At 41.2% G+C, this 25,326-nt stretch overlaps 1 protein-coding gene across 1 annotated transcript in view; it reads left to right on the top strand.

The window, feature by feature from the left end:
* Nucleotides 1-337: 337 nt before the first annotated feature.
* prmt3 (protein arginine methyltransferase 3) overlaps nt 338-25,326 on the top strand; it is a 107,379-nt gene continuing 82,390 nt past the window's right edge. The window contains exons 1-9 of the mRNA XM_024002522.1: nt 338-441; nt 868-988; nt 1,106-1,188; nt 1,288-1,337; nt 2,943-3,048; nt 3,486-3,660; nt 4,916-5,060; nt 6,715-6,780; nt 9,473-9,594. Coding sequence (XP_023858290.1) covers nt 426-441; nt 868-988; nt 1,106-1,188; nt 1,288-1,337; nt 2,943-3,048; nt 3,486-3,660; nt 4,916-5,060; nt 6,715-6,780; nt 9,473-9,594 — 884 coding nt within the window. The 5' untranslated portion in view covers nt 338-425. The remainder of the gene's footprint in view (nt 442-867; nt 989-1,105; nt 1,189-1,287; nt 1,338-2,942; nt 3,049-3,485; nt 3,661-4,915; nt 5,061-6,714; nt 6,781-9,472; nt 9,595-25,326) is intronic.

Below are 25,326 nucleotides of genomic sequence, written 5' to 3'. Positions count from 1 at the left end.
ATTGAGGTTGTGGTAGCAGCTGCAGAGAGGTATTTTGGTGTGCGAGACTTGACATCAGAAGAGTTACAGGACGTGTTAAGTGGTGATGGCCCATCCTTTCAGGGTGATGGCAAGAGGTAGGAGTGAATACATTTAATTAGTGGAGTAGGGAGGTGTTCATTTTATTTTAATAATTTTGAAATGAGTGAGTATAGTGTTAGATAGTAGGCTATTTTATTTAGTATATTTTTATTTTTCAAGTAAAGTATAAGAGAGTTGTACTCCAGTCTAGTAAGTGGCGGTAATGCAACAAATTGGATGCCAACCGCCGTTAAACCTCATAGAAGAAGAAGAAGTTGTTGACCCCCTAGTGGCCACTGTCTGTAAGTACACGTTGGAACTAGACCCGGAAGCAGCGTGTACACTGCTGAAACCAAGGAGACAGCATGGCGGAATACACAGGTACACGTGAGATACGTAAATAGTGATAGAAAACTATAATAATAGAAATACTGAATGGTGCACTACAGAGAACGGTCATCATATTGTAATTGGGATATTTTGTTATTAAAATAGTTGTTAATTTGTAGTATTGTAATGTTGCGTGTGTCTCTAGCTAGCTAAATTAGCTAACGCATTTCATATACCGGTATGCAAACTAACTAACCAGCTTGATAGCTGAGCTTGTATTGACTATACTCCATGCAGCTTTTTGGATTACCACGTTAACTCATATTAAACGAAACATGCATTGAAAAAATGTGGTTGAACTTGTAATGGGAATGCCCGTTGGCTACAACCAGTTCATGCAATGTTTGACACTGACACAAAAGATGATTATAATGTACCTATCTGTGCTGCCTGACACCTTTGCTGACACTGTGACAGATCACGACGGTGGTGCAGGGGACGATGTGCCCGATCTCTCAGACAGTGATAATGAGGAACAGTGGCAGTGGATGGAGTCCAATGACAACAACGTTCAAGTTACTTGCTTATTCTGTGACAAGTGTGTATCATATATTTTTACCATCAACACTTTCAGAGAGAGAGAACTATTTCACACCAGATTAAATGTATCAGTGAATTGCTTAAAAAAACTATCTTGWCCCTCATGTTTTCTCAGGATGTCAAATTCTGGACCAGAAACACTACAACACTGCCTAGTAGAGCATCAAGTCGATCTTGTAGAAGTGGTTAAGAAACACAGTAAGTTAGCAAACTTCTCTTATAAAGAGTTATCATTGTTTTAAGGTCATGATATAATCCATCCTCCTCATCTGACGTTGTTAAAATCCTTCCCCGTAGAATTAGATGACTATGGCTACATCAAGATGATAAACTACATACGGACAGAGGTAAGCACATGTCCCATCCCTTATTGTGTTTTGATACAGAGGGACTTCAGATCTTTGGCCAAAGCATGGTCCGGGTAAAATAGTAATGACCCAGATCTCATGCTTGCTTCTTGTCATTTGGAAGTGTAGTCGTCTCTCGAAGTTGAGATTGAGGTTAGACATTTTATAGAAATTGTCATTGCAAAAGAACAGYTGTTTAGACTACCTGATAGAAAGAACGCAACATGTAAAGTGTTGGTTTCTTAAGCTGAAAAAAAAAGATCCCACACATTTTTCCTATGAACAAAAAACGTATTTCTCTCAAWTWTGGTGCACACATTTGTTTACYTCCCTGTTAGTGAGCATTTTTCCTTTGCCAAGATAATCCATCCYCCTGACAGGTGTGGCATATCAAGAAGCTGATTAAACAGCGTGATCATTTCACAGGTGTATTTGGCTGGGGACAATAAAAGGCCACTCTAAAATGTGCAATTTTGTCTCGCAACATAATGCAACAGTTGTCTCAAGTTTTGAGGGAGGGTGCAACTGTCATGCTGACTGCAGGAATGTCCACCAGAGCTGTTGGCAGAACATTTTATTTTCATTTCTCTTCAATAAGTCGCCTCCAGTGTAGTTGTAGAGAATTTGGCAGTACGTCCAACTGGCCTCGCAGCCGTAGACCACATGTAACCACACCACCCCAGGACCTCCACATCTGGCTTCTTCACCTGCGGGATCGTCCGGGGGGGCTCCAAAGTGGGTAGGCCTTTGCCCTCCCAGGCCCACCCATGGCTGGGCCTGGGAGGGCATAGTCCATAGATTAGGGCCTAATTRATTTATTTTTACTGACTGATTTCCTTTATATGAACTGTAACTCAGTCAAATCGTTGAAATTGTTTCACGTTGCCTTTTATATTTTTGTTCAGTGTATAATGTTTTGGATCTTACGGAAAGGAAATCCATAGAACAGGCAAATGCGGGAAGGATGCTTGGCATGCCTTTTGAAATCGGCATCCAAAATAATGACTGAGAAATAATCAAAGTTAGGAATAAAATCAGGAAGGGTATTTTTTTTTTTTTCATCCATAAATTAATTGAAAGAAATTGTGTCTAAACAGTACTCATATTTCAGAGCATCCGATAAGGTTTCAAATGACACCACACTGGCTTTGTAGTATCTACAAGCTAATCATTGTATTGTCACACATTTCCCAACTTTCATGTGTTATTATTTTGGATACAGATTTCAAATYTATGCCAAACATCCTTCCCCCAAAAGACCTTTCCAGGGATTTAATATCAGGAATATTGAAAACATCAGAATTATCTTTGGGCCTATCTTGTGTGGGAAGCCCTATTGCTGATATTATTGCAAGCATGCAGTTTGCAGGAGCCGTTTCCAACACGCATGTAAACAAAAACATAATTATAGACGTTCAATAGTATTTTTCKTAGATCCTTTATAGCTATGATTTSATTAATCATGAATGTTAGGTTCTCGAACCTCCGAAATGTTACTTCTGTGTCTTTTTATCGTTAAAACAGTTCGCCTTTCTATGTCGTCCCAAATACATCCCTGGTTTTCCAWGTTCATGGACAATAATGSCTGTGTGTTTGTMTTTGCAGAAGTGCAGTGGGCAGAGCTTGTCTACGCTGCCTGAGTGTTCTATTCCCTGGGAGAGTGATGAGTACATGAGGCCAGCTTTACAGGATGACCCCTTACTGCAGATAGGTACTGGCTTTCACAGGTTCATTGTTCAACTCAAAGGCCTCAATTTAATCAAGTGCAGATAAAGGGTAACTGCATTGCAGGTATATTTAGAATGTTTTCACCAGATGTGGGGTTTTGCATCAATATCCGATGTTGTTTTAAAGAACAACTTGAACCTGTTTAAAACCAACAAKGGCTTTAAGCTGTTCATATAAACAGAGTGAAACTGCAGTGCTGTTTTCATTTATCTGGTATTATTTGAGTTGGTGCAACCCATTAGTGCTTCATTGTGACTGGAAATTTGCATGGGGTGACGTTACTGGCATGGTTCACACAAAGGAGGTTGGGAGAATTGTATGTTGGGCAGAGATGCGATTGTACACAGTACTGTTAGTAGAGTAGGCAGTCATTATCTTCCCGTTTTTGAAATGTGTTCAAGTGAGTCTCCCTTTTGTTAGATCTGGAAGAACTGTGTGAGGGGACGGGGATGTTGGCTGGCCCCTCTACTGGGGGCCAGTGTGAAGCCAGCCGCTCCTCTGATGCTCTTCTGCAGAGGGCCCAGGCTGCAGAGGAGAGGGCCCAGCGCACAGAGGAGGCCCTGGCCAGAGCCATGGACGACCTACACAAACTCAAGTCAGTGCTGCCCACACTACTATTAACATTTCTGTTAATTACTGCTACTTACTACTACTACTGTCATTAGCATCACCACTACTACCACTTCTGATATTATTACAGAAATACAAATTACTACATTAACCCTTTACACTCGAGGGAATTGGCCTATATGGATAGGGTAAAATTTCGAACAGAAAAAATATGACAAGCGTATGCATAACCATGGTAGCAATTGAAAGGGGAAGTATTGGAAGGTGCTCAACCACCATTGAAAACACATTATTTTATTTAAGCTTTTAATAGTTGCTTCAAGAAAATGTGTTTTTAATGGTAAGCGAGCGTTGCGCCTTTTCCTTTTTGGGAAATGATCAGAACAAAGGTGAGGACACAACAGTTCACCTGACACGACCGAATCAAGAGACCCTGACCTCTGATGTATAGTATGTTTTAATAAATGTTTTACTTGACCTTTTATTTAACTCTAACTGCAAGTCAGTTAAGAKCAAATTCTTATTTACAATGACGGCCTCCAGTGTCCTCAATTGCGCAATCAAAACGCATTTTCTATTCCTCTCCTTGGGGCACTCAGTGGGAGAAGGAGTGAGTGTGTCTCATCACAGCAGCTACCAGTGAAACTGGTACAGGGGCAGGGCAGAAACTTTCATTAAGGAATCAGGCCAGGGTAATGGACTTTACTGTTTGACCAAATCAGTTTTAGCCGCCACAAAAATACAAAGGTTGGAGTGAAGTAACCACCTAGAATTTGCAGATGGCACTGATGTGACCAATACATTTTTTAAAAACTTGCACAGTCAAGTCAAAGGGTCGCATTTTGCGACCAGATGGATCCCTGCATTTGATGGCACTGSTGTTTCTCATTCTCACACATGCACCTCCCACCTGCGGCCAGCAGAGGGACTCAGTGAACTCAGTATTGCAGAGGCCTTTCCTTTGTTTAGGAGGAAAAGGAGAAGGGAGGGAAAATTCCACTGCTGCATAGAGGGGGAGTGGGGGGGGATATAGATGCTCTCTTTCCATTTACTGCTATGTCCTGTCGGAAGGTTGTGCGGTTGGTGCTGTAAGTGTGTGACTGTGCTGCGGTAAATCTGTTCCAATACATTCCGGATAGAAGTTTGCCGTAAGTGCTGATCTAGGAACAGCCAATCTGAACGTTAAACCAAGGTGGGGGGGGTGCAAAACTGACCTAAGATCAGGGTCTAGGGGCAACCTCATCCTGCTCTGTTGTAAAATACTATGGTATTTGTTTCAGGTTGCTGGCCCAGGGTCTAGTATTGAATGCGGATGTGGGTCGGGGCACCGGGTCCTTTGGCGCAGTGGCTGAGCTCCGGGAGGACGAGGACGAGGCCTACTTCAGCTCATATGGCCACTACAGCATCCATGAGGAGATGCTTAAGGTCCGCTACCACAATGGCATGCCTGCGCATATGCATACACTCATGTACTCTTCTTCTTAATTCAGTAGCCACTGCAGAGAGAGGAGGGACGCAGGTTTAGCAGTGCGGTTAATCCCAAAGGCTCGATGTAGCATAAAATGAAAATTATCGTCTCTATGCAAACTATGATGTTGATGACATGACGTTTTTCTCGGTGACAAGTCAGCAATAAGGAGTGAGCTCTCATGCGAAACATCAGCATTACTATAACATGGTGGGGATTTGAGATGTGGTGATTGTATTTCACACTTCTTCAGCATTATAAGTTGCGTGTGTGGAAGGGGAGGTGTGGGATGGAATGCTAGGTGGTCAACCCTCTCTTCCTCTCTCACTTACCGCAGTGCTTCGACATGATCCGTTCCCTCTCTCTGATTGGTGCTTAGCACTGTTAATGTTTGCGTCATACATGTATACACATCAGACTAAACTCCATCAAAAACCATTCCTCGGAGGAAAGAGGAACCACGTTTGCGGTAGAAGATCGTCAACTCTTTTATGGGCTGCCATAAAGTGGATCACTGTTGGTCACGGTGTGTGAACGAGAGCGTGCTTAAGACAGGGCGAGAGAGAAAGTGAGTCACCATTTAACCCTCCCACTTCCTTCCCTGCCCCATCATCTAAGTTCAGTCTGTTTCTCCGGGCAAGTTATCAAAGATAAATCTTGAAGAATCAATTCTCTATTACTAGAAGCTCTGGTTTTCAATCATCCTTGCTCCAAGGATCCTTCGCCACTCCTCATGTCAGACTAATATAATGAATATGAGGTCAGGTTTCATGTCAGATCAATCAATCAAATGTATTTATAAAGCCCTTTTTTACATCAGCCGATGTCACAAAGTGCTGTACAGAAACCTAGCCTAAAACCCCAAACAGCAAGCAGTGCAGATGTAGAAGCAGTCTTTGGAACAGATCCGATTTTAAACTTCTAATTGATTTGTAATTTATTTCAACACCATGGGGTGGGGGTGGTTTCCTTGACACTATTAAACCTAGTCCTGGACTAAAAGCAAGCTCAATGGAGAATCTCTGTTTCTGGGAAACCGCTCCTATTGGGATTCGACTGTAATTTGGCAAAACATTTGGTGGTTTGTTGTGTTTCTGTCAACACACCAACAGCATGCGAAGGCATCATCCGAAATAAGTGTGGATAAGTTGTGCGTTTTAAATGTGTGTTTCATGGGTACGTAAAGGTCCTCCCTCTGAAAAGCGTAAGGATTTGATTGGCAGGTTAATTAGCCCGTCCTGACCAACCAGATTCCACATGGAATTGTTGAAACGATGCCAGTCCTTTCTATTTCTATGTTAGAATGAGTCTACTTTTTTGGGGGGGGGATTTCTCAGCCTAGCAAGCATTGTACTCATTTTCCGTGGAGTCAAATCCCCAGTCAGCTCTGATTCCGCGAGATGACACCACATACAAGCACAAACATGTAATCTCCCCTCATAGACATACAACCGTCCGTCCGCCCGACTGTGACACACACACACCTTGGTCTCGGGTGACTGGATAATTTGTTTCCGTTTGTTATGTTGTTTCTGAAGACATGCTCTATGATGATGTTTTCTCTGCCCGTGGTAATGGATGACCTGAATGTCCTTTGTTCCTTCCTCTCAGGATAAAGTCCGCACAGAAAGCTACAGGGACTTCATGTACCTCAACCCYGAAGTGTTCAAGGACAAGGTGAGCAAAGAACTTGGCAGTGCAGGTTTTAAAATGTAAATTGCTATGGCGGTGACGGCGCCTCGTTTAAAACACTGCAACTTTATTACGCGCCTCTCGGCCCGGGACTGTGGAGGGCTGATAACGAGCGCACACCAACCCCCTTATTGCCACCCTTCCAACCCTGCACTGTCATTTGGAAGCAGGCAGCGTCCATCTCCAAGGCCATCACTTATGTGCTGCCACCGGGTATGCCCTGAGGGAGGGGGTAGAGGATAGGCGGGGGGGGGGGAGGGGGAAGAGGGAGGGTGGAGAGTGGTAGAGCAATTTTTCAGTCAAAGGGGTTAGGGATGGGAGAGAATGGGTAGGAAACGGGACGGTTGCAGGAAGAAGAAGCGCAGGGTTTGGTCTGGGTATTGTTATCCCTGTCATCGGAGTGGCGGTGGATAAGGGTTGTGTTGACCTGCCGCAACCCCTGTCATTGTGATAAACACTCTGGCTCCTCTCCTGCACCTCGCCCCCAGTATGGTCCTTCAGCGTTCCAGAAATAAGTATCTCTTGAAAATATATTTTTACGGTATTTTCAGATTTTCWTTSTACAGATAGTGAAAGAGAKCGACAGTGGGAGAAGATAGAGATTGTATCAAAGGGCTGTAGGSTGGATTCGAACCCATMTCACTAGACCAGCCAGGTCACAGGATAGGAGTATATCAGAGGGAGAAATGTTTGTGAGGGAAGTTGAAAATGGATTGTATTACGAGYGCTATGGGTTTGCTGTTTTGTGTGMAGCTCAGTCCTTTTCCCGTAGCTCCTTCTCAGATGTCAACAGGTAGGTCAAAACTCCATCCTACCAAAACAGTCTGAAATTTCAGGCGGTCTTTTCAAAAAGCTTACACTAAAAGGGKATTATCATAATTTTCACAATTTCACAGTATTATTCCAACCTCCTTGTGTGGAAGTAAACACAGGAAAAATTGTGTTTCTGACTTCACTGGCCATTAAAAAAAACATTCCTGGCCACTCTTGAACGCCTTTTAACTAGATAGCAAGTATATCGAAATTATAATGGACCTACAGTGTATGTTTTTCGAATACCAGCCCTTTTTCCTTTGACGAACAAATCGGTCCGCTGAATTTAATTCCCGGTGTGGCACTCGGGACTAAATTATTGGCCACCCCTGGTCTACARCCCTGTTAGAACATCTACCCTTCTTAAAACTTCTTATGGCTGCAATCCCGGTGACGGGATGATATGACAACAGCCAGTGAAAGTGCAGGGCGCCAAATTCAAAACAACAGAAATCTCATAWMTTAAATTCCTCAGACATACATGTTTCTTATACCATTTTAAAGATAATCTTGTTGTTAATCCCACCAAAATGTCCGATTTCAAATATGCTTTTCAGCGAAAGCACTACAAACGATTATGTTAGGTCACACCAAACCACAATAAGCACAGCCATTTTTCCAGCGAAAGATAGCAGTCACAAAAAGCAGAAATATAGCTAAAATTAATCACTAACCTTTGATGATCTTCATCAGAGGACACTCATAGGACTTCATGTTACACAATACATGCATGTTTTGTTTGATAAAGTTCATATTTATATAAAAAAATCTGAGTTTACATTGGCGCGTTAGATTCACTAGTTCCAAAAACATCCAGTGATAGTGCAAAGCCACATCGTTTCAACAGAAATACTCATCATACATGTAGATGATAATACAAGTTATACACATGGAATTATAAATATACCTCTCCTTAATGCAACCGCTGTGTCAGATTTCAAAAAAACTTTACGGAAAAAGCACACCATGCAATAATCTGAGACGGAGCTCAGAACAATAGCCAAATTAGCCGCCATGTTGGGGTCAACAGAAACCAGAAATTACATGATAAATGTTTCCTTACCTTTGATGATCTTCATCAGAATGCAGTCCTAGGAATCCCAGGTCCACAATAAATGCTTGATTTGTTCGATAATGTCCGTTATTTATGTCCAATTAGCTACTTTGGTTAGCGCGTTTGGTAACAATTCCAAAGTCACAAAGCACGTTCACTAAAACGTGACGAAATGTCCAAAAGTTCCGTAACAGTTCCGTAACAGTAGAAACATGTCAAACGATGTATTGAATCAATCTTTAGAATGTTGTTTACTTACATCTTGAATAACGTTCCAACCGGAGAATTACATTGACTTCAGTTGAGCGATGGAACGGAGCTGCCTCTCTCGTGAACGCGCGTGGTCAAAGCGTGGTCACCTCATGGCAGTGGTTACTCATTCCTGTCTCCTTCGGCCCCCCTTCACAGTAGAGTCATCAGACAAAGTTATATTGACTGTTGACATCTAGTGGAAGCCGTAGGACGTGAAAACGGATCCATATATCGCTGTAATTTCAATGGGCTTGGTTGAAAATCTACCAGCCTCAGAAAAAATCCAWGTTATACTCACAGACATAATTCAAACAGTTTTAGAAATTTCAGAGTGTTTTCTATCCAATACTAATAATAATATGCATATATCAGCAACTATGACTGAGGAGCAGGCCGTTTACTCTGGGCACCTCTGTGCACCTTTCATCCAAGCTACTCAGTACTGCCCCTGCAGCCATAAGAAGTTAACACGCTAATCAGCCAATCCTTTACTAGTTATAAGGAAGGGGAAGTTTCCTTTTGTGGATTAAAGGTGCACTTCTACCTCCTATACTGCAGGTGGTGCTAGATGTGGGCTGTGGGACGGGCATCCTTTCTATGTTCGCCGCCAGAGCGGGAGCCAAGATGGTCATTGGGGTGGACCAATCAGAAATCATCTACCAGGCCATGGACATTGTCAGGTGAGCCGCCATTGTTATCCAAGGGAATCCTGGGAAATAGTGTGTTTTTAGACAAGTTGGTTGTGTTGTACTGCCCTGTTTCAAATGCCCCCCTATTTCGTGCTAACTGGACATGAATATTATGTGATATACAAACACTCACCTGTAACACACACCCCATTGACAAGCAGGTGTCTATGAGCTCAAATAAGGCTTTATAGGGATGGTGTGTCAGTGTCCATACTTCTACTGCATATAACTTATAACCCCCGTATCACAGGGACCAGAAGCCAGTCAATGGCCGTGTCTGAATACCCATACTTGTGTTCTAAATATTAGGCATTATGGGTATGCGAAAATAAAATGTTTTATAGTACACTATTAAAAATAAAGGTTCAGGTTGGAACCAAATAAAGTTCTTAAGAGTGATGCCATAGGGTAACCATTCTAGGTTCTTTGAATAACCTTAAATGGGATGGTTCTTTGAAGAACCACACACGCAATACCTTATTTTAAGCAAATAAGGTGTTGATCCTCACTTGCATATCTCCCAAGGTGCCTTTCGAGTGCATTTTAGTTACCAGTACCACCCTTGACTGTGTTTGCTAGTGACAGAGACATGATTGTTATATTCATTAATTTTCAGCACTGTGGCCTTCACCAAGTAAAATCCTATGTGAATATGTTATTGTTAAAATGTAATTATTTAATACAATACACTACATAGTTTGTAAGGCCTTCTTTTGAGGGCCTAGTTTTACCCTAAAACTCATGGTTTACAGATCACATCAGGCCTGCAAGTCACATAATGCTGGCTTGTAAAGTTGTGTAATTCCTATTGAAATCCAGCCAGAGGAGGGATATCTAACATTTTGAATTTTTATTCACTTACAACCTGCATTCAGAATGACTGCCAGGGTTGGGAAGACTAAAGTATGACACTACCTAAATCATTTAAACTGGAACAAACATTTCAGTATCAGGTGCAATAAGTCCAAGTAACAGATTGGATTAGTTTAGAAAAATGTGTTGTTTATATTTGGAAGCAGAAGATTAATCAATCAAAACATGGATATTGAAACACACAATGAAAAAAATCTACCTGCAATAGAGCATGCTGGGAAATATGATAATGATGGCTGTGGTTTTGGTTAAACTCTGGTTAGTAACACCATCACTGGGGTTCTTTTACACCACTTAGTGTTAATTTAACTCCTGAATCAACACTAGAAATGTTACACTGAAAAATTAACTAATTAACGCTGGCCAATTTGCTGTGTGCTATGAAAGTGTCACATCTTCAGGCTTCCATACATTTCAAGAATCTTTTAGAATTCTGAAGAACCGTGGATGCCACGTCAAGAARCCCCCCACTTAACTCAAGGTTCTTTATCAGGAAAGAATATCTACATAGGCGTACTGAGGCCCATTATCAGCAACCATCACTCCTGTGTTCCAATGGCACGTTGTGTTAGCTAATCCAAGTTTATAATTTTAAAAGCTAATTGATCATTAGAAAACCCTTTTGCATTTATGTTAGCACKGCTGAAAACTCTTGTCCTGAATTAAAGAAGCAATAAAACTGGCCTTTAGACTAGTTGAGTATCTGGAGCATCAGCATTTGTGGGTTCGATTACAGGCTCAAAATGGCCAGAAACAAATAACTTTCTTCTGAAACTCGTCAGTCTATTCTTYTTCTGAGAAATGAAGGCTGTTCCATGCGAGAAATTTCCAAGAAACTGAAGAGCTCATACAATGCTGTGTACTACTCCCTTCACAGTACAGCGCAAACTGGCTCTAACCAAAATAGAAAGAAGAGTGGGAGGKCCCGTTGCACAACTGGGCAAGAGGACAAGTACATTAGTGTTTAGTTTGAGAAACAGACCCCTCACAAGTCCTCAACTGGCAGCTTCATTAAATAGTACCCACAAAACACCGATATTCAACATCAACAGTGATGAGGCGACTCAGGGATGCTGGTCTTCTAGGCAGAGTTGCAAAGAAAAAGCCATATCTCAGACTGGCCAAAAAAATGAAAAGATTAAGATGGGCAAAAGAACACAGACACTGGACAGAAGAAGACTGAAAAAAGTGTAATGGACAGACGAATCTAAGTTGGAGGTGTTCGGATCACAAAGAAGAACGTTTGTGAGATGCAGAAAAGATGCTGGAGGATTGCWTGACACCATCTGTCAAGCATGGTGGAGGCAGTGTGATTGTCTGGGGGTGCTTCGGTGGTGGTAAAGTGGGAGATTTGTACAGGGTAAAAGGGATCTTGAAGAAGGAAGGCTATCACTCCATTTTGCAATGCCATGCCATACCATGTGGACGGCGCTTAATTGGAGCCAATTTCCTCCTACCACAGGACAATGACCCAAAGCACAGCTACAAACTATACAATAACTATTTAGGGAAGAAGCAGTTAGCTGGTATTCTGTCTATAATGGAGTGGCCAGCACAGTCACCGGATCTCAACCCTATTGAGCTGTTATGGGAGCAGCTTGACCGTATGGTACGTAAGAAGTGCCCATCAACCCATTCCAACTTGTGGGTGGTGCTTCAGGTAGCATGGGGTGAAATCTCTTCAGATTACCTCAACAAATTGACAACTAGAATGCCAAAGGTCTGCAAAGCTGCAATTGCTGCAAATGGAGGACTCTTTGATGAAAGCAAAGTTTGAAGGACACAATTATTATTTCAATTAAAAATCATTATTTATAACCGTGTCAACGTCTTGACTATATTTCCTATTTAAATTTGCAACTCATTTAATGTATGTTTTCATGGAAAACAAGGAAATTTGTTTGTGATCCCAAACTTTTGAATGGTAGTGTACATGTACAAATTACCTTGACTAACCTGTAGTCCCGCACATTGACTCGGTGCCGGGACCCCCTGTATATAGCCTCGTTATTGTTATTTTGTGCTACTTTTTATTACTTTTTTTTTTTTACTTTACTTTATTTAGTAAATATTTTCTTAACTTTATTTCTTGAACTGCATTGTTGGTTAAGGGCTTGTAAAGTAAGCATTTTACAGTAAATTCTACACCTGTTGTATTTGGCGCATGTGACATACCATTTGATAAAATGTTGCTTTTCTAACAAGGGATAGATATCTATTTCTGGAGCGTCTAAAGGACAGCCAGTCAGACTTAGAATCAATCAGCCTTGCCTTAGCCCAAGCTAAATTTCTCTCCTGAATTTTCTCTGATAGTTCATGTGTGAACCAGGGATAAGCTCTATCCCTTATCCTTAGTTTCTTGAACTAACATGTTTATCTGCAATAGAGTTGAGCAAAGAAGTAAAACAATTTAGTGCCTATCCGAGTCAGAGATATTTGACACAACCCCCCCCCCCCATTCAAACAATTCCATATCAGACAAAAGTTGTTGCTCATTGAAATTCCAATAATTTCTCATTGTAATAATGCGAGGAGGAGATTTATGTAGCTTTGCATCTCTTATGCAGTCAAGGGGGGGTTCAAATGTCACTGAACTCATTAGCAAACATTCCATAGGCTGTATATTTGAGGGGCATTTTGTCAAAATAATATTTAAATGAGTAGATTTTTCAGGGTGTTTTAAAGTTGGGGCAGTTTGGTWCAGTTATCAGCTGAGTTAGTGCAGATATTTTTCAGCCTGAGCAAAATCTATCAGTAACTGGCATCAACCAATCCAAATTAAGATCACCCCAAATGTCTACTTCAGATTAAGCATAGTTAGATCGTAGGGTCAGACAATTGGCTAAAAGCACATGTTGAGGCAGAGGGAGGGCGATAAATTCCCACTAGCGCAAGTTTAGGACTAGACTAGACATTAAAATTGCTAAAGGACAGAGAGTGTGAGAGATGCATTAACATTTAAGTTGTCCTTTGTAAATATGGTGACACCTCCACATCTGTCAGGTCTAAAAACATAACTAGCCAGAAACACATCAGTATCCAGCACAGTCTTATTTAGCCAAGTTTCAGATATTACCAAAATGTCACCGTTGGTTTAATTAAGGATCCGCCACTTTTTAAAATGTTCGCCTAAAATGACATACCCAAAACTAACTGCCTGTAGCTCAGGACCTGAAGCAAGGATATGCATATTCTTGATACCATTTGAAAGGAAACACTTTGAAGTTTGTGGAAATGTGAAATGAATGTAGGAGAATATAACACATTAGATCTGGTAAAAGATAATACAAAGAAAAAAAACATGCYTTTGTTTAAAAAAAMAAAAAAATAATCTTTGAAATACAAGAGAAAGGCCATAATGTATTATTCCAGTCCAGGCGCAATTTAGATTTTGGCCACTAGATGGCAGCAGTGTATGTGCAAAGTTTTAGACTGATCCAATAGTGTGTAAATAGTATTTTCGTTTTCTCTAGTTTCTGTCCTATATATCAGTGGTTCCCAAACTTTTTATATTCCCGTACCCCTTCAAACATTCAACCTCCAGCTGTGTACCCCCCTCTAGCACCAGGGTCAGCGCACTCTCAAATGTTTTTGTCATTGTAAGCCTGCAACACACACTATACAATCCATTTATTAAACATAAGAATGAGTGTGAGTTTTTCTCACGACCTGGCTCGTGGGAAGTGACAAAGAGCTCTTATAGGACCAGGGCACATATAATAAGAATAAATAATTTTGCTCCTTATTTATCCATCTTACATATAAAACCTTATTTGTTCATCAAAATTGTGAATAARTCACCACAGGTTAATGAGAAGGGTGTGCTTGAAAGGATGCACATAACTCTGCAATGTTTGGTTGTATTGTAGAGAGTCTGTCTTAAATCATTTTGCACACACAGTCTGTCTCTGTATTTAGTTTTCATGCTAGTGAGGGCCGAGAATCCACTCTCACGTAGGTACGTGTTTGCAAAGGGCATCAGTGTCTTAACAGTGTGATTTGCCAAGGCAAGAAACTCTGCTTGTTGCAATTTCGATGAGGCTCTGTTGCTCAGATATCGGTAAGTTGACTGGAGGCAGGGCATGAAAGGGATAACGAATCCAGTTGTTTGTGTCGTCCATTTCGGGAAAGTACCTGCGTAATTGCGCACCCAAACTCACTCAGGTGCTTTGCTATATCACATTTGACATTGTCCGTAAGCTTAAGTTCATTTGTACACAAAAAATCATACAATCARAGAAAGACCTGTGTGTTGTCCTTGTTAATGCAGACAGCAAAGAGCTCCAACTTCTTAATCATAGCCTCAATTTTGTCCTGCATGTTGAATATAGTTGCGGAGAGTTCCTGTAATCCTAGATTCAGATTATTCAGGTGAGAAAAAACGTCACCCAGATAGGCCAGTCGTGTGTGAAACTTGTCATCATGCAAGCGGTCAGACAAGTGAAAATTATGCTCAGTAAAGAAAACTTTAAGCTCATCTCTCAATAATAAAAAAAAAAAGTGTCAACACTTTGTCCCTTGATAACCAGCGCACTTCTGTTTGTTGTACAAATGTTACATGGTCCCTGCCCATATCATTGCATAATGCAGAAAATACACAAGATTTCAGGGGCTTTGCTTTAACGAAGTTAACAATTTTCACTGTAGTGTCCAAAACGTCTTTCAAGCTGTCAGGCATTCCCTTGGCAGCAAGAGCGTCTCGGTGGATGCTGCAGTGTACCCAAGTGGCGTCGGGAGCAACTCTTTGCGCGCGCGTTACCTCTCCACTATGTCTCCCTGTCATGGCTTTTGCACCATCAGTACAGATACCAACACATCTTGACCACCAAAGTCCATTGGATGTCACAAAGCTGTCCAGTACTTTTAAAAATATCCTCTCATGTTGTCCTCGTTTCCGGTGGTTTGCAGAAGAGGATGTCTTCCTTAATTTACCCCCCATAAACATAACGGACATATACCAGGAGCCATACCAGGAGCRGTGCCAGGCCCGACACGTCTGTTGACTCATCCAGCTGTAATGCATATAATTCACTGGCTTGAATGCAAAGCAGTAATTCCTTCAAAACATCTCCTGCCATGTCAATAATGCGTCGTGAAACAAGTGTTGTTTGGTGAAGGCATTGTCTGTATAGTTTTTTGGGCCTTTTCCCCCAGCATTGTCCCAGCCATATCCGCGGCAGCAGGAAGAATGAAGTCCTCCACAATAGTATGGGGCTTGCCTGTCCTAGCCACTCGGTAGCTCACCATATAAGACGCTTCTAGCCCCTTCTTATTAATGGTTTCTGTTGCTTTTATACATGTCTTACTACTCGAAAGTCGTCTTTATTCTCGCGGCAAAAAATTCTGTGACTTATTTTTCAAATTGTCATGTTTCATTTCTATGTCTGRGCAAGAGTGAAGGTTACCCGRGAGAGAGTAACYGRTAATGTGATTMTATGTTAATTATTTGACTAGGCTACCTGTATTTGACATTGTTTTTATTTCGCTGAACACTAGATGGTTTAATTGTATTTTTGACAGTGAAACGAGGCTACTCAGGTGAGAGAAAAAAACTCGCCCAAATGTATAGCCCTGTTGGAAAATATAAATGTACTGTTTGATAATGTGAAGTAATGTAAAAGAAAAAATGTAATGTATTTTTATTTACACGTACCCCAGTTTGGGAATATCTGCTATATATATAACTCTTATTTTATTTTTAATGTAATATTTTATGTTGTTCTTGTCGATTACTGTTCTGTACTTTGTCATGTATTTGTACGTTTTATGTGGACCCCAGGAAGAGTTGCTGCTGAGTGTTCAGTAGCTAATGGGGATCCTAATAAACCAAACTAAACTTTCCCCAGTATATTGTGCAAGCTTTTAATCTGTTTGCTAAGAGTAGCCACTTCTTCCCTTATGTCCTCCGTGAGTAAAATATTGTTGCATCAGAATTCCGGTCGGTCCACATTGTTTCCCAGAAGAGAGCATAGTAAATACAGCTCCTGCAGCGCATTTAAATGCTCGCTATTTCCCCTGAACGGGGAAGCCTCCATGGGAAGAGACAAAGGAACTAAATCCGTGTCGCAGAGATAGAGCTTTCAGGCAGAGTAGTAAAAAAAATAATTAAAACAAACATTAACTGATGTATTTTTCTGGACCTATACAGGCCATCGAGAAATACACCCGATACTATTTTTTAAATTGAACTAAATAGGTTCTAGCCTGTTAAACGTAACTTTCTGTGACAAACAATTCACTCTCAAACAAATTGGTGCACTCGCTGTCCTTACTGGAGTCCAAGTCAGCACATCTACCTGCCAACCTGCCAGACAAATACTGAGATATATTGTATGCTACTTTTTTGTGGGGGGATTATTTTATACTAATACAATTGCTCAGAGGAAGAGATTTTGTTTTAACAAGTAGTACAAAAGGGTCAAAGTTATTGGCACTGCTGTTGTCCACTTGCAAGGATAATGACACTGAGCCTTTTTCTAAAATGTTTTATGAGATTGGAGAACACGTTGGGAGGGATCTTAGATCATTTCTCCATACKGAATATTTCCAGATCCTTCGTCTGCTCTTCTGGACTGCCCACTTCAATTCAAACCACAGGWTTTCAYRGGGMTTTAAGTCTTGAGATTGAGATGGCCATRGCAAAATGRTGCTTTTTGTGGTCAATTAACCATTTCTTTGTGTATTTTGATTAGTGCTTGGTGTCAGTGTTTCTGCTACAGTCATTTAGCTGTGGCGCTGCCACGGCCCAAACAATGTTTTGCTGAGGCGCACTTTGAAGATGCTAGAACAGTCCACATATACTTTTCCTCTGCAAACAAAACGAGTAATGGAAAAATCTGTTATCCCATAGTAGAATAGTTGATCTATTTAACTAATGGTGACATAAAGTGACAAAGTGGTTTCTGTGAGAAGTACAGGCGTGTTACCCTAACAGGTCGGCCTACATTATATTAATTTTGTTTATGCAAGATTTCTGTGACATACAATTCAGTGGGATGCTAACTACCGGTAGTTAAATGATTGGCAGCACCATGCTTCAGACTATTTATAGCCGCTATGCTGCATAAATTGGGCTACAGGTGATGATGCTTATTGCTAATAGCATATCTGATAATATMGACCATGCATAGGCTATATGCATGGTCCAATATGTTAAAATAACGCTAACAAATTATTTTACCAGTATGTTATTTGGCTCATTTCTGGATGTGGAAATTATATTTTAGATGGTGTCAGGATAATAAAAAACCAAAAACATTTTGGAGTAGAATGTCCTTTTTAACAAGTCACAAGAACTGAGCTTCTCTGTTCTTCTCCATAAAAATTATCCGATGGGCACCACAGATCCACAAAACAAGAGTGCCATAATGCTTTCTATCACAGCACATTTGGTTCTGATGTTGTACTCGCACACTTGCAGTGATTTATTAGGAAACACATTTGAGTCTTTGCTTCAGAAAATACATTTGAAATATATTTTCAGTTGGAAAGTGTTTTGGAAATATATTCCCTCCCTAGTAGTATGTGGACTAGTACATTTCCCTCTCCAGCAGTGTGTGGACTAGCACACTTCCCTCCCCAGTGTAGTATGGACTCTCTCAGTAGAGGTCTCTGTGACCTCCAGCCACCTTTTTATTTGTTTCAGGTGGTTGAGTTCAATYAAGCGGGTGCCAGACGTCCTGGTCGTAACTCACATAATTTAGTACACATGCCTGACTCTGGTCTTTCCTGCCTCTCGGCTCTTCRACAGCTGCTCTCTGAACTACTGCTTGTGCAACCCATCTCTTAATTAACATAATTTCCCTCAGTCAGACCCCAAAAAAACAAAAAGTTGCTTAATTAGCAGGAGGGATGGGGGCAACATCTTATTATGCGAGGTGTTCAAGTTCAGATCATCTGTCAGTCAAWACCCATAGAGCGCTGTGAAGCGGAGAGCCAGAGCTCTGACGTAATTTATAGCATGTTACTGTACAGCCACTGTGTTCCAATTTAGGCATTTATCAGTGCCCAAATCTGCCATTTTCAACCTGTATACTGGTACGAGTGTAAGGGGCTACTACACTCTCACCTGCTGTGTGTTTTATAACACCCACACCCGTTTTTATACCAGCTCTCCACTAGCACCACCAATGAACCGGACAGTGCTTCCAAACCAAACTCATTTACCACCCTTAGACCACCAAGCACTGCCTGAATGCAGCTTTGAGTTAGGGGCCATTATTGTGTGTTGTTATTACCATTATGCAAGGGAGTGTCGTATAAGCAAAACAATGGGATTGCGGGAGAGGGGACGTTTTAATTTTACAGCCCACTAGCTCGCTGTCGGGTGTGTGTGTTGGCATGCAGGCAGTGTCCCACTAGGCCTCCCAGCGTGACAGGACAAAGTAGTTAAAACATGACATTGTACCCCAGATGCACACCTATACAGATACGCACGTACACACACACATACACACTTGTAGTTTCTGTCACTACCCCACAGTGGATGTTAATGTAAGAATACAGTGGCTTGCGATAGTATTCACCCCCCTTGGCATTTTTACAATTTTATTGCCTTACAACCTGGAATTAAAATATATCTTTTTGGCGTTTGTATCATTTGATTTACACAACATGCCTACCACTTTGAAGATGCTAAATATTTTTAATTGTGAAACAAACAAGAAATAAGACAAATATAACAGAACTTGAGCGTGCATAACTATTCACCCCCCCAAAGTCAATACTTTGTAGAGCCACCTTTTGCAGCAATTACAGCTGCAAGTCTCTTGGGGTATGTCTCTATAAGCTTGGCACATCTAGCCACTGGGATTTTTGCCCATTCTAAAAGGCAAAACTTCTCCAGTTCCTTCAAGTTGGATGGGTTCCGCTGGTGTACAGCAATCTTTAAGTCATACCACAGATTCTCAATTGGATTGAAGTCTGGGCTTTGACTAGGCCATTCCAAGACATTTAAATGTTTCCCCTAAAACCACTCGAGTTTTGCTTTAGCAGTATGCTTTGGGTCATTGTCCTGCTGGAAGGTGAACCTCRGTCCCAGTCTCAAATCTCTGGAAGACTGAAGCAGGTTTCCCTCAAGAATTTCCCAGATATTTAGCGCAATCCATCATTCCTTCAATTCTCACCAGTTTCCCAGTCCCTGCCGATGGAAAAACATCCCCACAGCATGATTTTGCCACCACCATGCTTCACTGGGGGGATGGTGTTCTCGGGAGATGAGAGGTGTTGGGTTTGCGCCAGACATAGCGTTTTCCTTGATGGCCAAAAAGCAAAATTTTTGTCTCATCTGACCAAAGTACCTTCTTCCATATGTTTGGGGAGTCTCCCACATGGCTTTTGGCTGACACCAAACGTGTTTCCTTATTTTTTTCTTTAAGCAATGGCTCTTTTTGGCCACTCTTCCATAAAGCCCAGCTCTGTGGAGTGTACTGCTTAAAGTTGTCCTATGGACAGATACTCCAATCTCCACTGTGGAACTTTGCAGCTCCTTCAGTGTTAGCTTTGGTCTCTTTGTTGCCTCTGATTAATGCCTTCCTTGCCTGGTCCGTGAGTTTTGGTGGGCAGCCCACTCTTGGCAGGTTTGTTCTGTTGCCATATTCTTTCCATCTTTTAATAATGGATTTAATGGTGCTCCGTGGAATGTTCAAAGTTTTGGATATTTTTTTATAACCCAACCCTGATCTGTACTTCTCCACAACTTTGTTCCTGACCTGTTTGGAGAGCCCCTTGGTCTTCATGGTGCGCTTGCTTGGTGGTGCCCCTTACTTAGTGGTGTTGCAGTCTCTGGGGCCTTTCAGAACAGGTGTATATATATACTGAGATCATGTGACACTTAGATTGCACACAGGTGGACTTTTTAAAAACTAATTATGTGACTTCTGAAGGTATTTGGTTGCACCAGATCTTATTTAGGGGCTTCATAGCAAAGAGGGTGAATACATATGCATATAATTTCACTTCAACAGTTTGGACTATTTTTTGTATGTCCGTTACATGAAATTCAAATAAAAATCTATTTAAATTACAGTTTGTAATGCAACAAAATGGGAAAAATGCCAAGGGGAATGAATACTTTTGCAAGGCACTGTATGTAATTAAAATGAGAGCCCGACCGATTAGGGCTGTTACGGTCTTGGAATTTGAGGTTACGGTAATTGGCCTGGCCAATGTACGTGGTCACCGACATAACTGTTCAGGGGGGTCAAAAAAAGGGGAGGTCACAATTCTGTTTGTACACTTGTTTACATGGATATGCATCTTAATAAAAACCTACTTGAAACAAACCATTATTATTCGTTATTATCGTAGCATTTCATTATTGTTATTATTCCTCAACAAATTAAGAAATGCCAGGTTGGAGAGGATCTGTCGCGTTTTTGTATTGATGCAACATTAATGGAGTCAAAATAAAGATATATGCCTACCTGTTGGCTTTTCTGCATATGTTTTTAAATACTGGTCCTATTTCGACGCACAAAACCATTCAAAAMAAGTTTATTTCCACTTTCCCCGAAACATTTGCATAACGTCACAAACCATGCTGAGGTCATTCGATATCAGTGGCATTAACACATTTTCTTCAGAGAGAGGACATCTTAGTGAAATAATGTAGCCTAAGCRACTGAAAAGAGGCATTTGATTCTTATTAAACAGATGGAGTCTAGACAGGCTACTTTAGGACACTTTCTGAATGGACATGTAGGCCTATAGAGAGAATCAGCAATCTCACACACGCAGACCGCTGTAAAAGCACCCGTTAATCAAAGCCACCAGCGTATGTCAGACACACAAGAAAATATTTTTCCTGAAAATGTTTTTAAAAACCTAGGCCTACCTTTTCAAGAAAGTAGGCTTTAAGATAATGAATTGACAATGAAAGTATGAAGTATTATAATTTGTGCATTCGGAAAGTATTCAGACCCCTTCCTTTTTTCCACATTTTGTTACATTACAGCCTTATTCTGAAATTGATGAGGGAAAATAATTTAATCAATCTACACACAATACCACATAATGACAAAGRGAAAACAGTCTTTTAGAAATTTTATCAAATGTTAAAAATAAATAAATAACGGAAATACCCTACCCTTTGCTATGAGACTCGAAATTGAGGTCAGGTGCATCCTGTTAACATTGATCATCCTTGAGATGTTTCTACAACATGATTGGAGTCCACCTGTGGTAAATTCAATTGATTGGATATGATTTGGAAAGGCACACACCTGTCTTTTTAAGGTTCCACAGTTGACAGTGCATGTCAGAGCGAAAACCAGGCCATGAGGTCGAAGGAATTTTATMTAGAGAACCTGATGGTCACTCTGACAGAGCTCCAGAGTTCCTCTGTGGAGATGGGAGAACATTCCAGAAGGACAACCATCTCTGCAGCACTCCACCAATCAGGCCTTTATGAAAGTGGCCAGATGGAAGCACGCTTGAGAAACGGGATTCTCTGGTCAGATGAAACCAAGATTTAACTTTTTGCCTGACTGCCAAGCATCACGTCTGGAGGAAACCTGGCACCATACCTACGGTGAAGCATGGTGGTGGCAGCATCATGCTGTGGGGATGTTWTTCATTGGCAGGGACTTGAAGACTAGTCAGGATCGAAGGAAAGATGAATGGAGCAAAGTACAGAGAGATCCTTGATGAAAACCAGCTTCAGAGCGCTCAGGACCTCAGATTGGGACTAAGGTTCACCTTCCAACAGGACAATGACCCTAAGCACACAGCCAAGACAACGCAGGAGTGGCTTCGGTGCAAGTCTATGAATGTCCTTGAGTGGCCCAGCCAGAGCCCGGACTAGAATCCGATCGAACATCTCTGGAGAGACCTGAAAATATCTGTGCAGCGACTCTCCACATCTAACCTGACAGAGCTTGAGAATATATGCAGAGAAGAATGGGTGAAACTCCCCAAATACAGGTGTGCCAAGCTTGTAGCATCATACCCAAGAAGAATTGAGGCTGTAATTGCTGCCAAAGGTGCTTCAACAAAGTACTGAGTAAAGTGTCTGAAATACTTATGTAACTGTGATATTTCATTTMAATTTTTTAAAATAAATTAGCAAAAATATATAAACCTGTTTTTGCTTCGTTATTATGGGGTATTGTGTGTGTGTGTGTGGATTGATGAGGGAAAACATTTATTTAATCAATTTTAGAATAAGGCTGTAATTCGGTCTGAATACTTTCCAAATGCACTGTATTTAGCAGATTGTGTTGAGTGAAAAAAATCGAAACTTGTTTCTCACAAGTGTAGCAGGTTTTGAACTCTGCTAACAACGTTTCCACTCTGAAAATGAGAACGGTAAATTACTGTTATTAATACATGGATTAACATAAATGAATGTAACCAAATMACRGGGATAAACAGTAAATTGCGTGTTTTACAAATGGTAGGCTACCACATGGGTGTTCATAGGCTACTATTCTACTTTGCGGGGATAGGAGGGTGGAATTTTTTTTTTTTGTCTCGCCTACAACAGCATATCTGCCAGGACTGGGCCTGATCAGCTTTGATTAGTCTATAAAATAAGAAAAGATTCCATATGAAATTGTACCATGCCATGTTGGAGAGGATTGGCACATTGTCCATTTGACAGTTAGTTCATTATAGGCTTCAGAGCCAGAACAACCTTGTCGACTGCTGTTGAATAATTAATGAATAGTCTGACACATCCAACCTTTTTTTTTAAAGATAGATTTATTTATTTACTAGCAAGCAATCAAAACGAGCCACCCATCAACTCCACACATAAAAAAAAAAAAATATTATTGCAGTGCCATGGCCTATAGCATTCTACACCCCTGCGCGATTAGCTGCTCGAGCATCAAAGGAAAGTTGGAAAGAGGAGGAGATGTAGAAAGTGTAATAAACAAAGTTAGCAAACATTCCTGCTATTAGTTAAAGTTTATCTACATGGAAATAAAGTTAATAAAATACTAGAATGAATTTAAGCCTAATTAAACAATTATTTTCATGACAGTCTCCGTCCACTGTCAGTTACATGGTTATTCAATTACTGTCACAGCCCTATGACCGATATGCTATTTTGGGTCTGATTCTGGTTTTTTTAGGGGGGGGGGGGGCAAAACTTACAGATACCGATATGTATGCCGATATACTGTTTACAGTGGGAAAATTAAAAAGTTACATTTTTCCACACTGAATTCTCATAAATTGCCATCCAAAATAACAAATATCCAATAACTATGCTTCTTCCAATGTTGATTTCATACATTGTGACAATAATGACACATCATGATAATGGTTCAGATAAGCATTAGATTCCCTTTTTCCATCCTATTTATTGAATATCGGTTATCGGCCGATAGCGATATAGCTTTAAAAGGCCAAAATTGAACGATTTTTAATGAGTGTGAACCAAAATATCGGTTGGGCTCTCATTATAATTGTTGCTGTTTGCCAGACAGAAATCTCTCTCTCGCTCGCTCATATGTTTAAATTAGAAAACAGGACGAGTTAAGTTACCACAGTCATTGCCTTTGAAAAATGGGAGATTCTTGATGGATTACAACTCATAATTACTGCAGTGTATTATTCTATTATACAGATAATCCTACTGAATTGTCTCATTAGTCGAGTATTGTATTGAGAGCTAGACTGTTGTGTAATTCTTCAACCAGCTGCATTGAAAGCCATGCTCACGGATAGGAATACTTTAGGGACTGCACCCTGATGGAGATTTGAACCCTGAACCATATATATAAAAAAAAAAAAAATTGTTATTATTTTTTAAATATTTTACCCCCATTTCTCCCCAATTTCGTGGTATCCAATTGTTAGTAATTACTATCTTGTCTCATCGCTACAACTCCCGTACGGGCTCGGGAGAGACGAAGGTCGAAAGCCATGCGTCCTCCGAAACACAACCCAACCAAGCCGCACTGCTTCTTAACACAGCGCGCCTCCAACCCGGAAGCCAGCCGCACCAATGTGTCGTAGGAAACACCGTGCACCTAGCTACCTTGGTTAGCGCGCACTGCGCCCGGCCCTCCACAGGAGTCGCTGGTGTGCGATGAGACAAGGATATCCCTACCGGCCAAACCCTCCCTAACCCGGACGACGCTAGGCCAATTGTGCGTCGCCCCACGGACCTCCCGGTCGCGGCCGGCTGCGACAGAGCCTGGGCGCGAACCCAGAGTCTCTGGTGGCACAGCTAGCACTGCGATGCAGTGCCCTAGACCACTGCGCCACCAGGGAGGCCATATTGGGTTTTAAAGGAATGTTCCACTCAAAATACAATCGAACTGTGCCGTTGGCTGGTCTAGTTGTAGTGCTGTCCTAGTTGTAGTGACGCCGCCCCCAGACCACATTTGTCCCTGGGTGCAGCGATTCCCAGCCCCCCGTTCCTCCACTCACATTCTCTGCTTTATCCCTCTCATCGATCTCCCCATCTACATTACTATCCTAATTGTGTCAATAAAACGTTAAAATACCTTAATACTCAGTGGCCTGTCTGTAGGAGCGAACCATTTTTGTGAACAGGGTGGTGTACCTAATAAACTGACCAATGCGTGTCTGTAACATTAAATTATTTTTTTTACTGTAGGACATTGGGGGAATCAACTACGTTTTATTTACAAGGAGCACGTGTGTACCTAATTTGAAAAAATGTAGGCGCACACAAAGAAATTTAGACGCACAATWAAAAATACGAGGTAATTAAGCTAGAATCATTGGGCTCACTGTAGTGCCCTTTACCCCCGGGGGAGTTGTGGCATAATCCTGCTACTCCGATACAGATGGATTTAAGGTGATGAGACGTGTGTATTTAACCCACGGGGGGGGGGGGGTGGATTAACACCACAAGCAACCAGATGAATGGCG

Source organism: Salvelinus sp. IW2-2015, linkage group LG15, assembly GCF_002910315.2.
Source record: "Salvelinus sp. IW2-2015 linkage group LG15, ASM291031v2, whole genome shotgun sequence".
Classification (NCBI taxonomy): domain Eukaryota; kingdom Metazoa; phylum Chordata; class Actinopteri; order Salmoniformes; family Salmonidae; genus Salvelinus; species Salvelinus sp. IW2-2015.
This window is presented reverse-complemented; position numbering and strand designations above follow the sequence as displayed.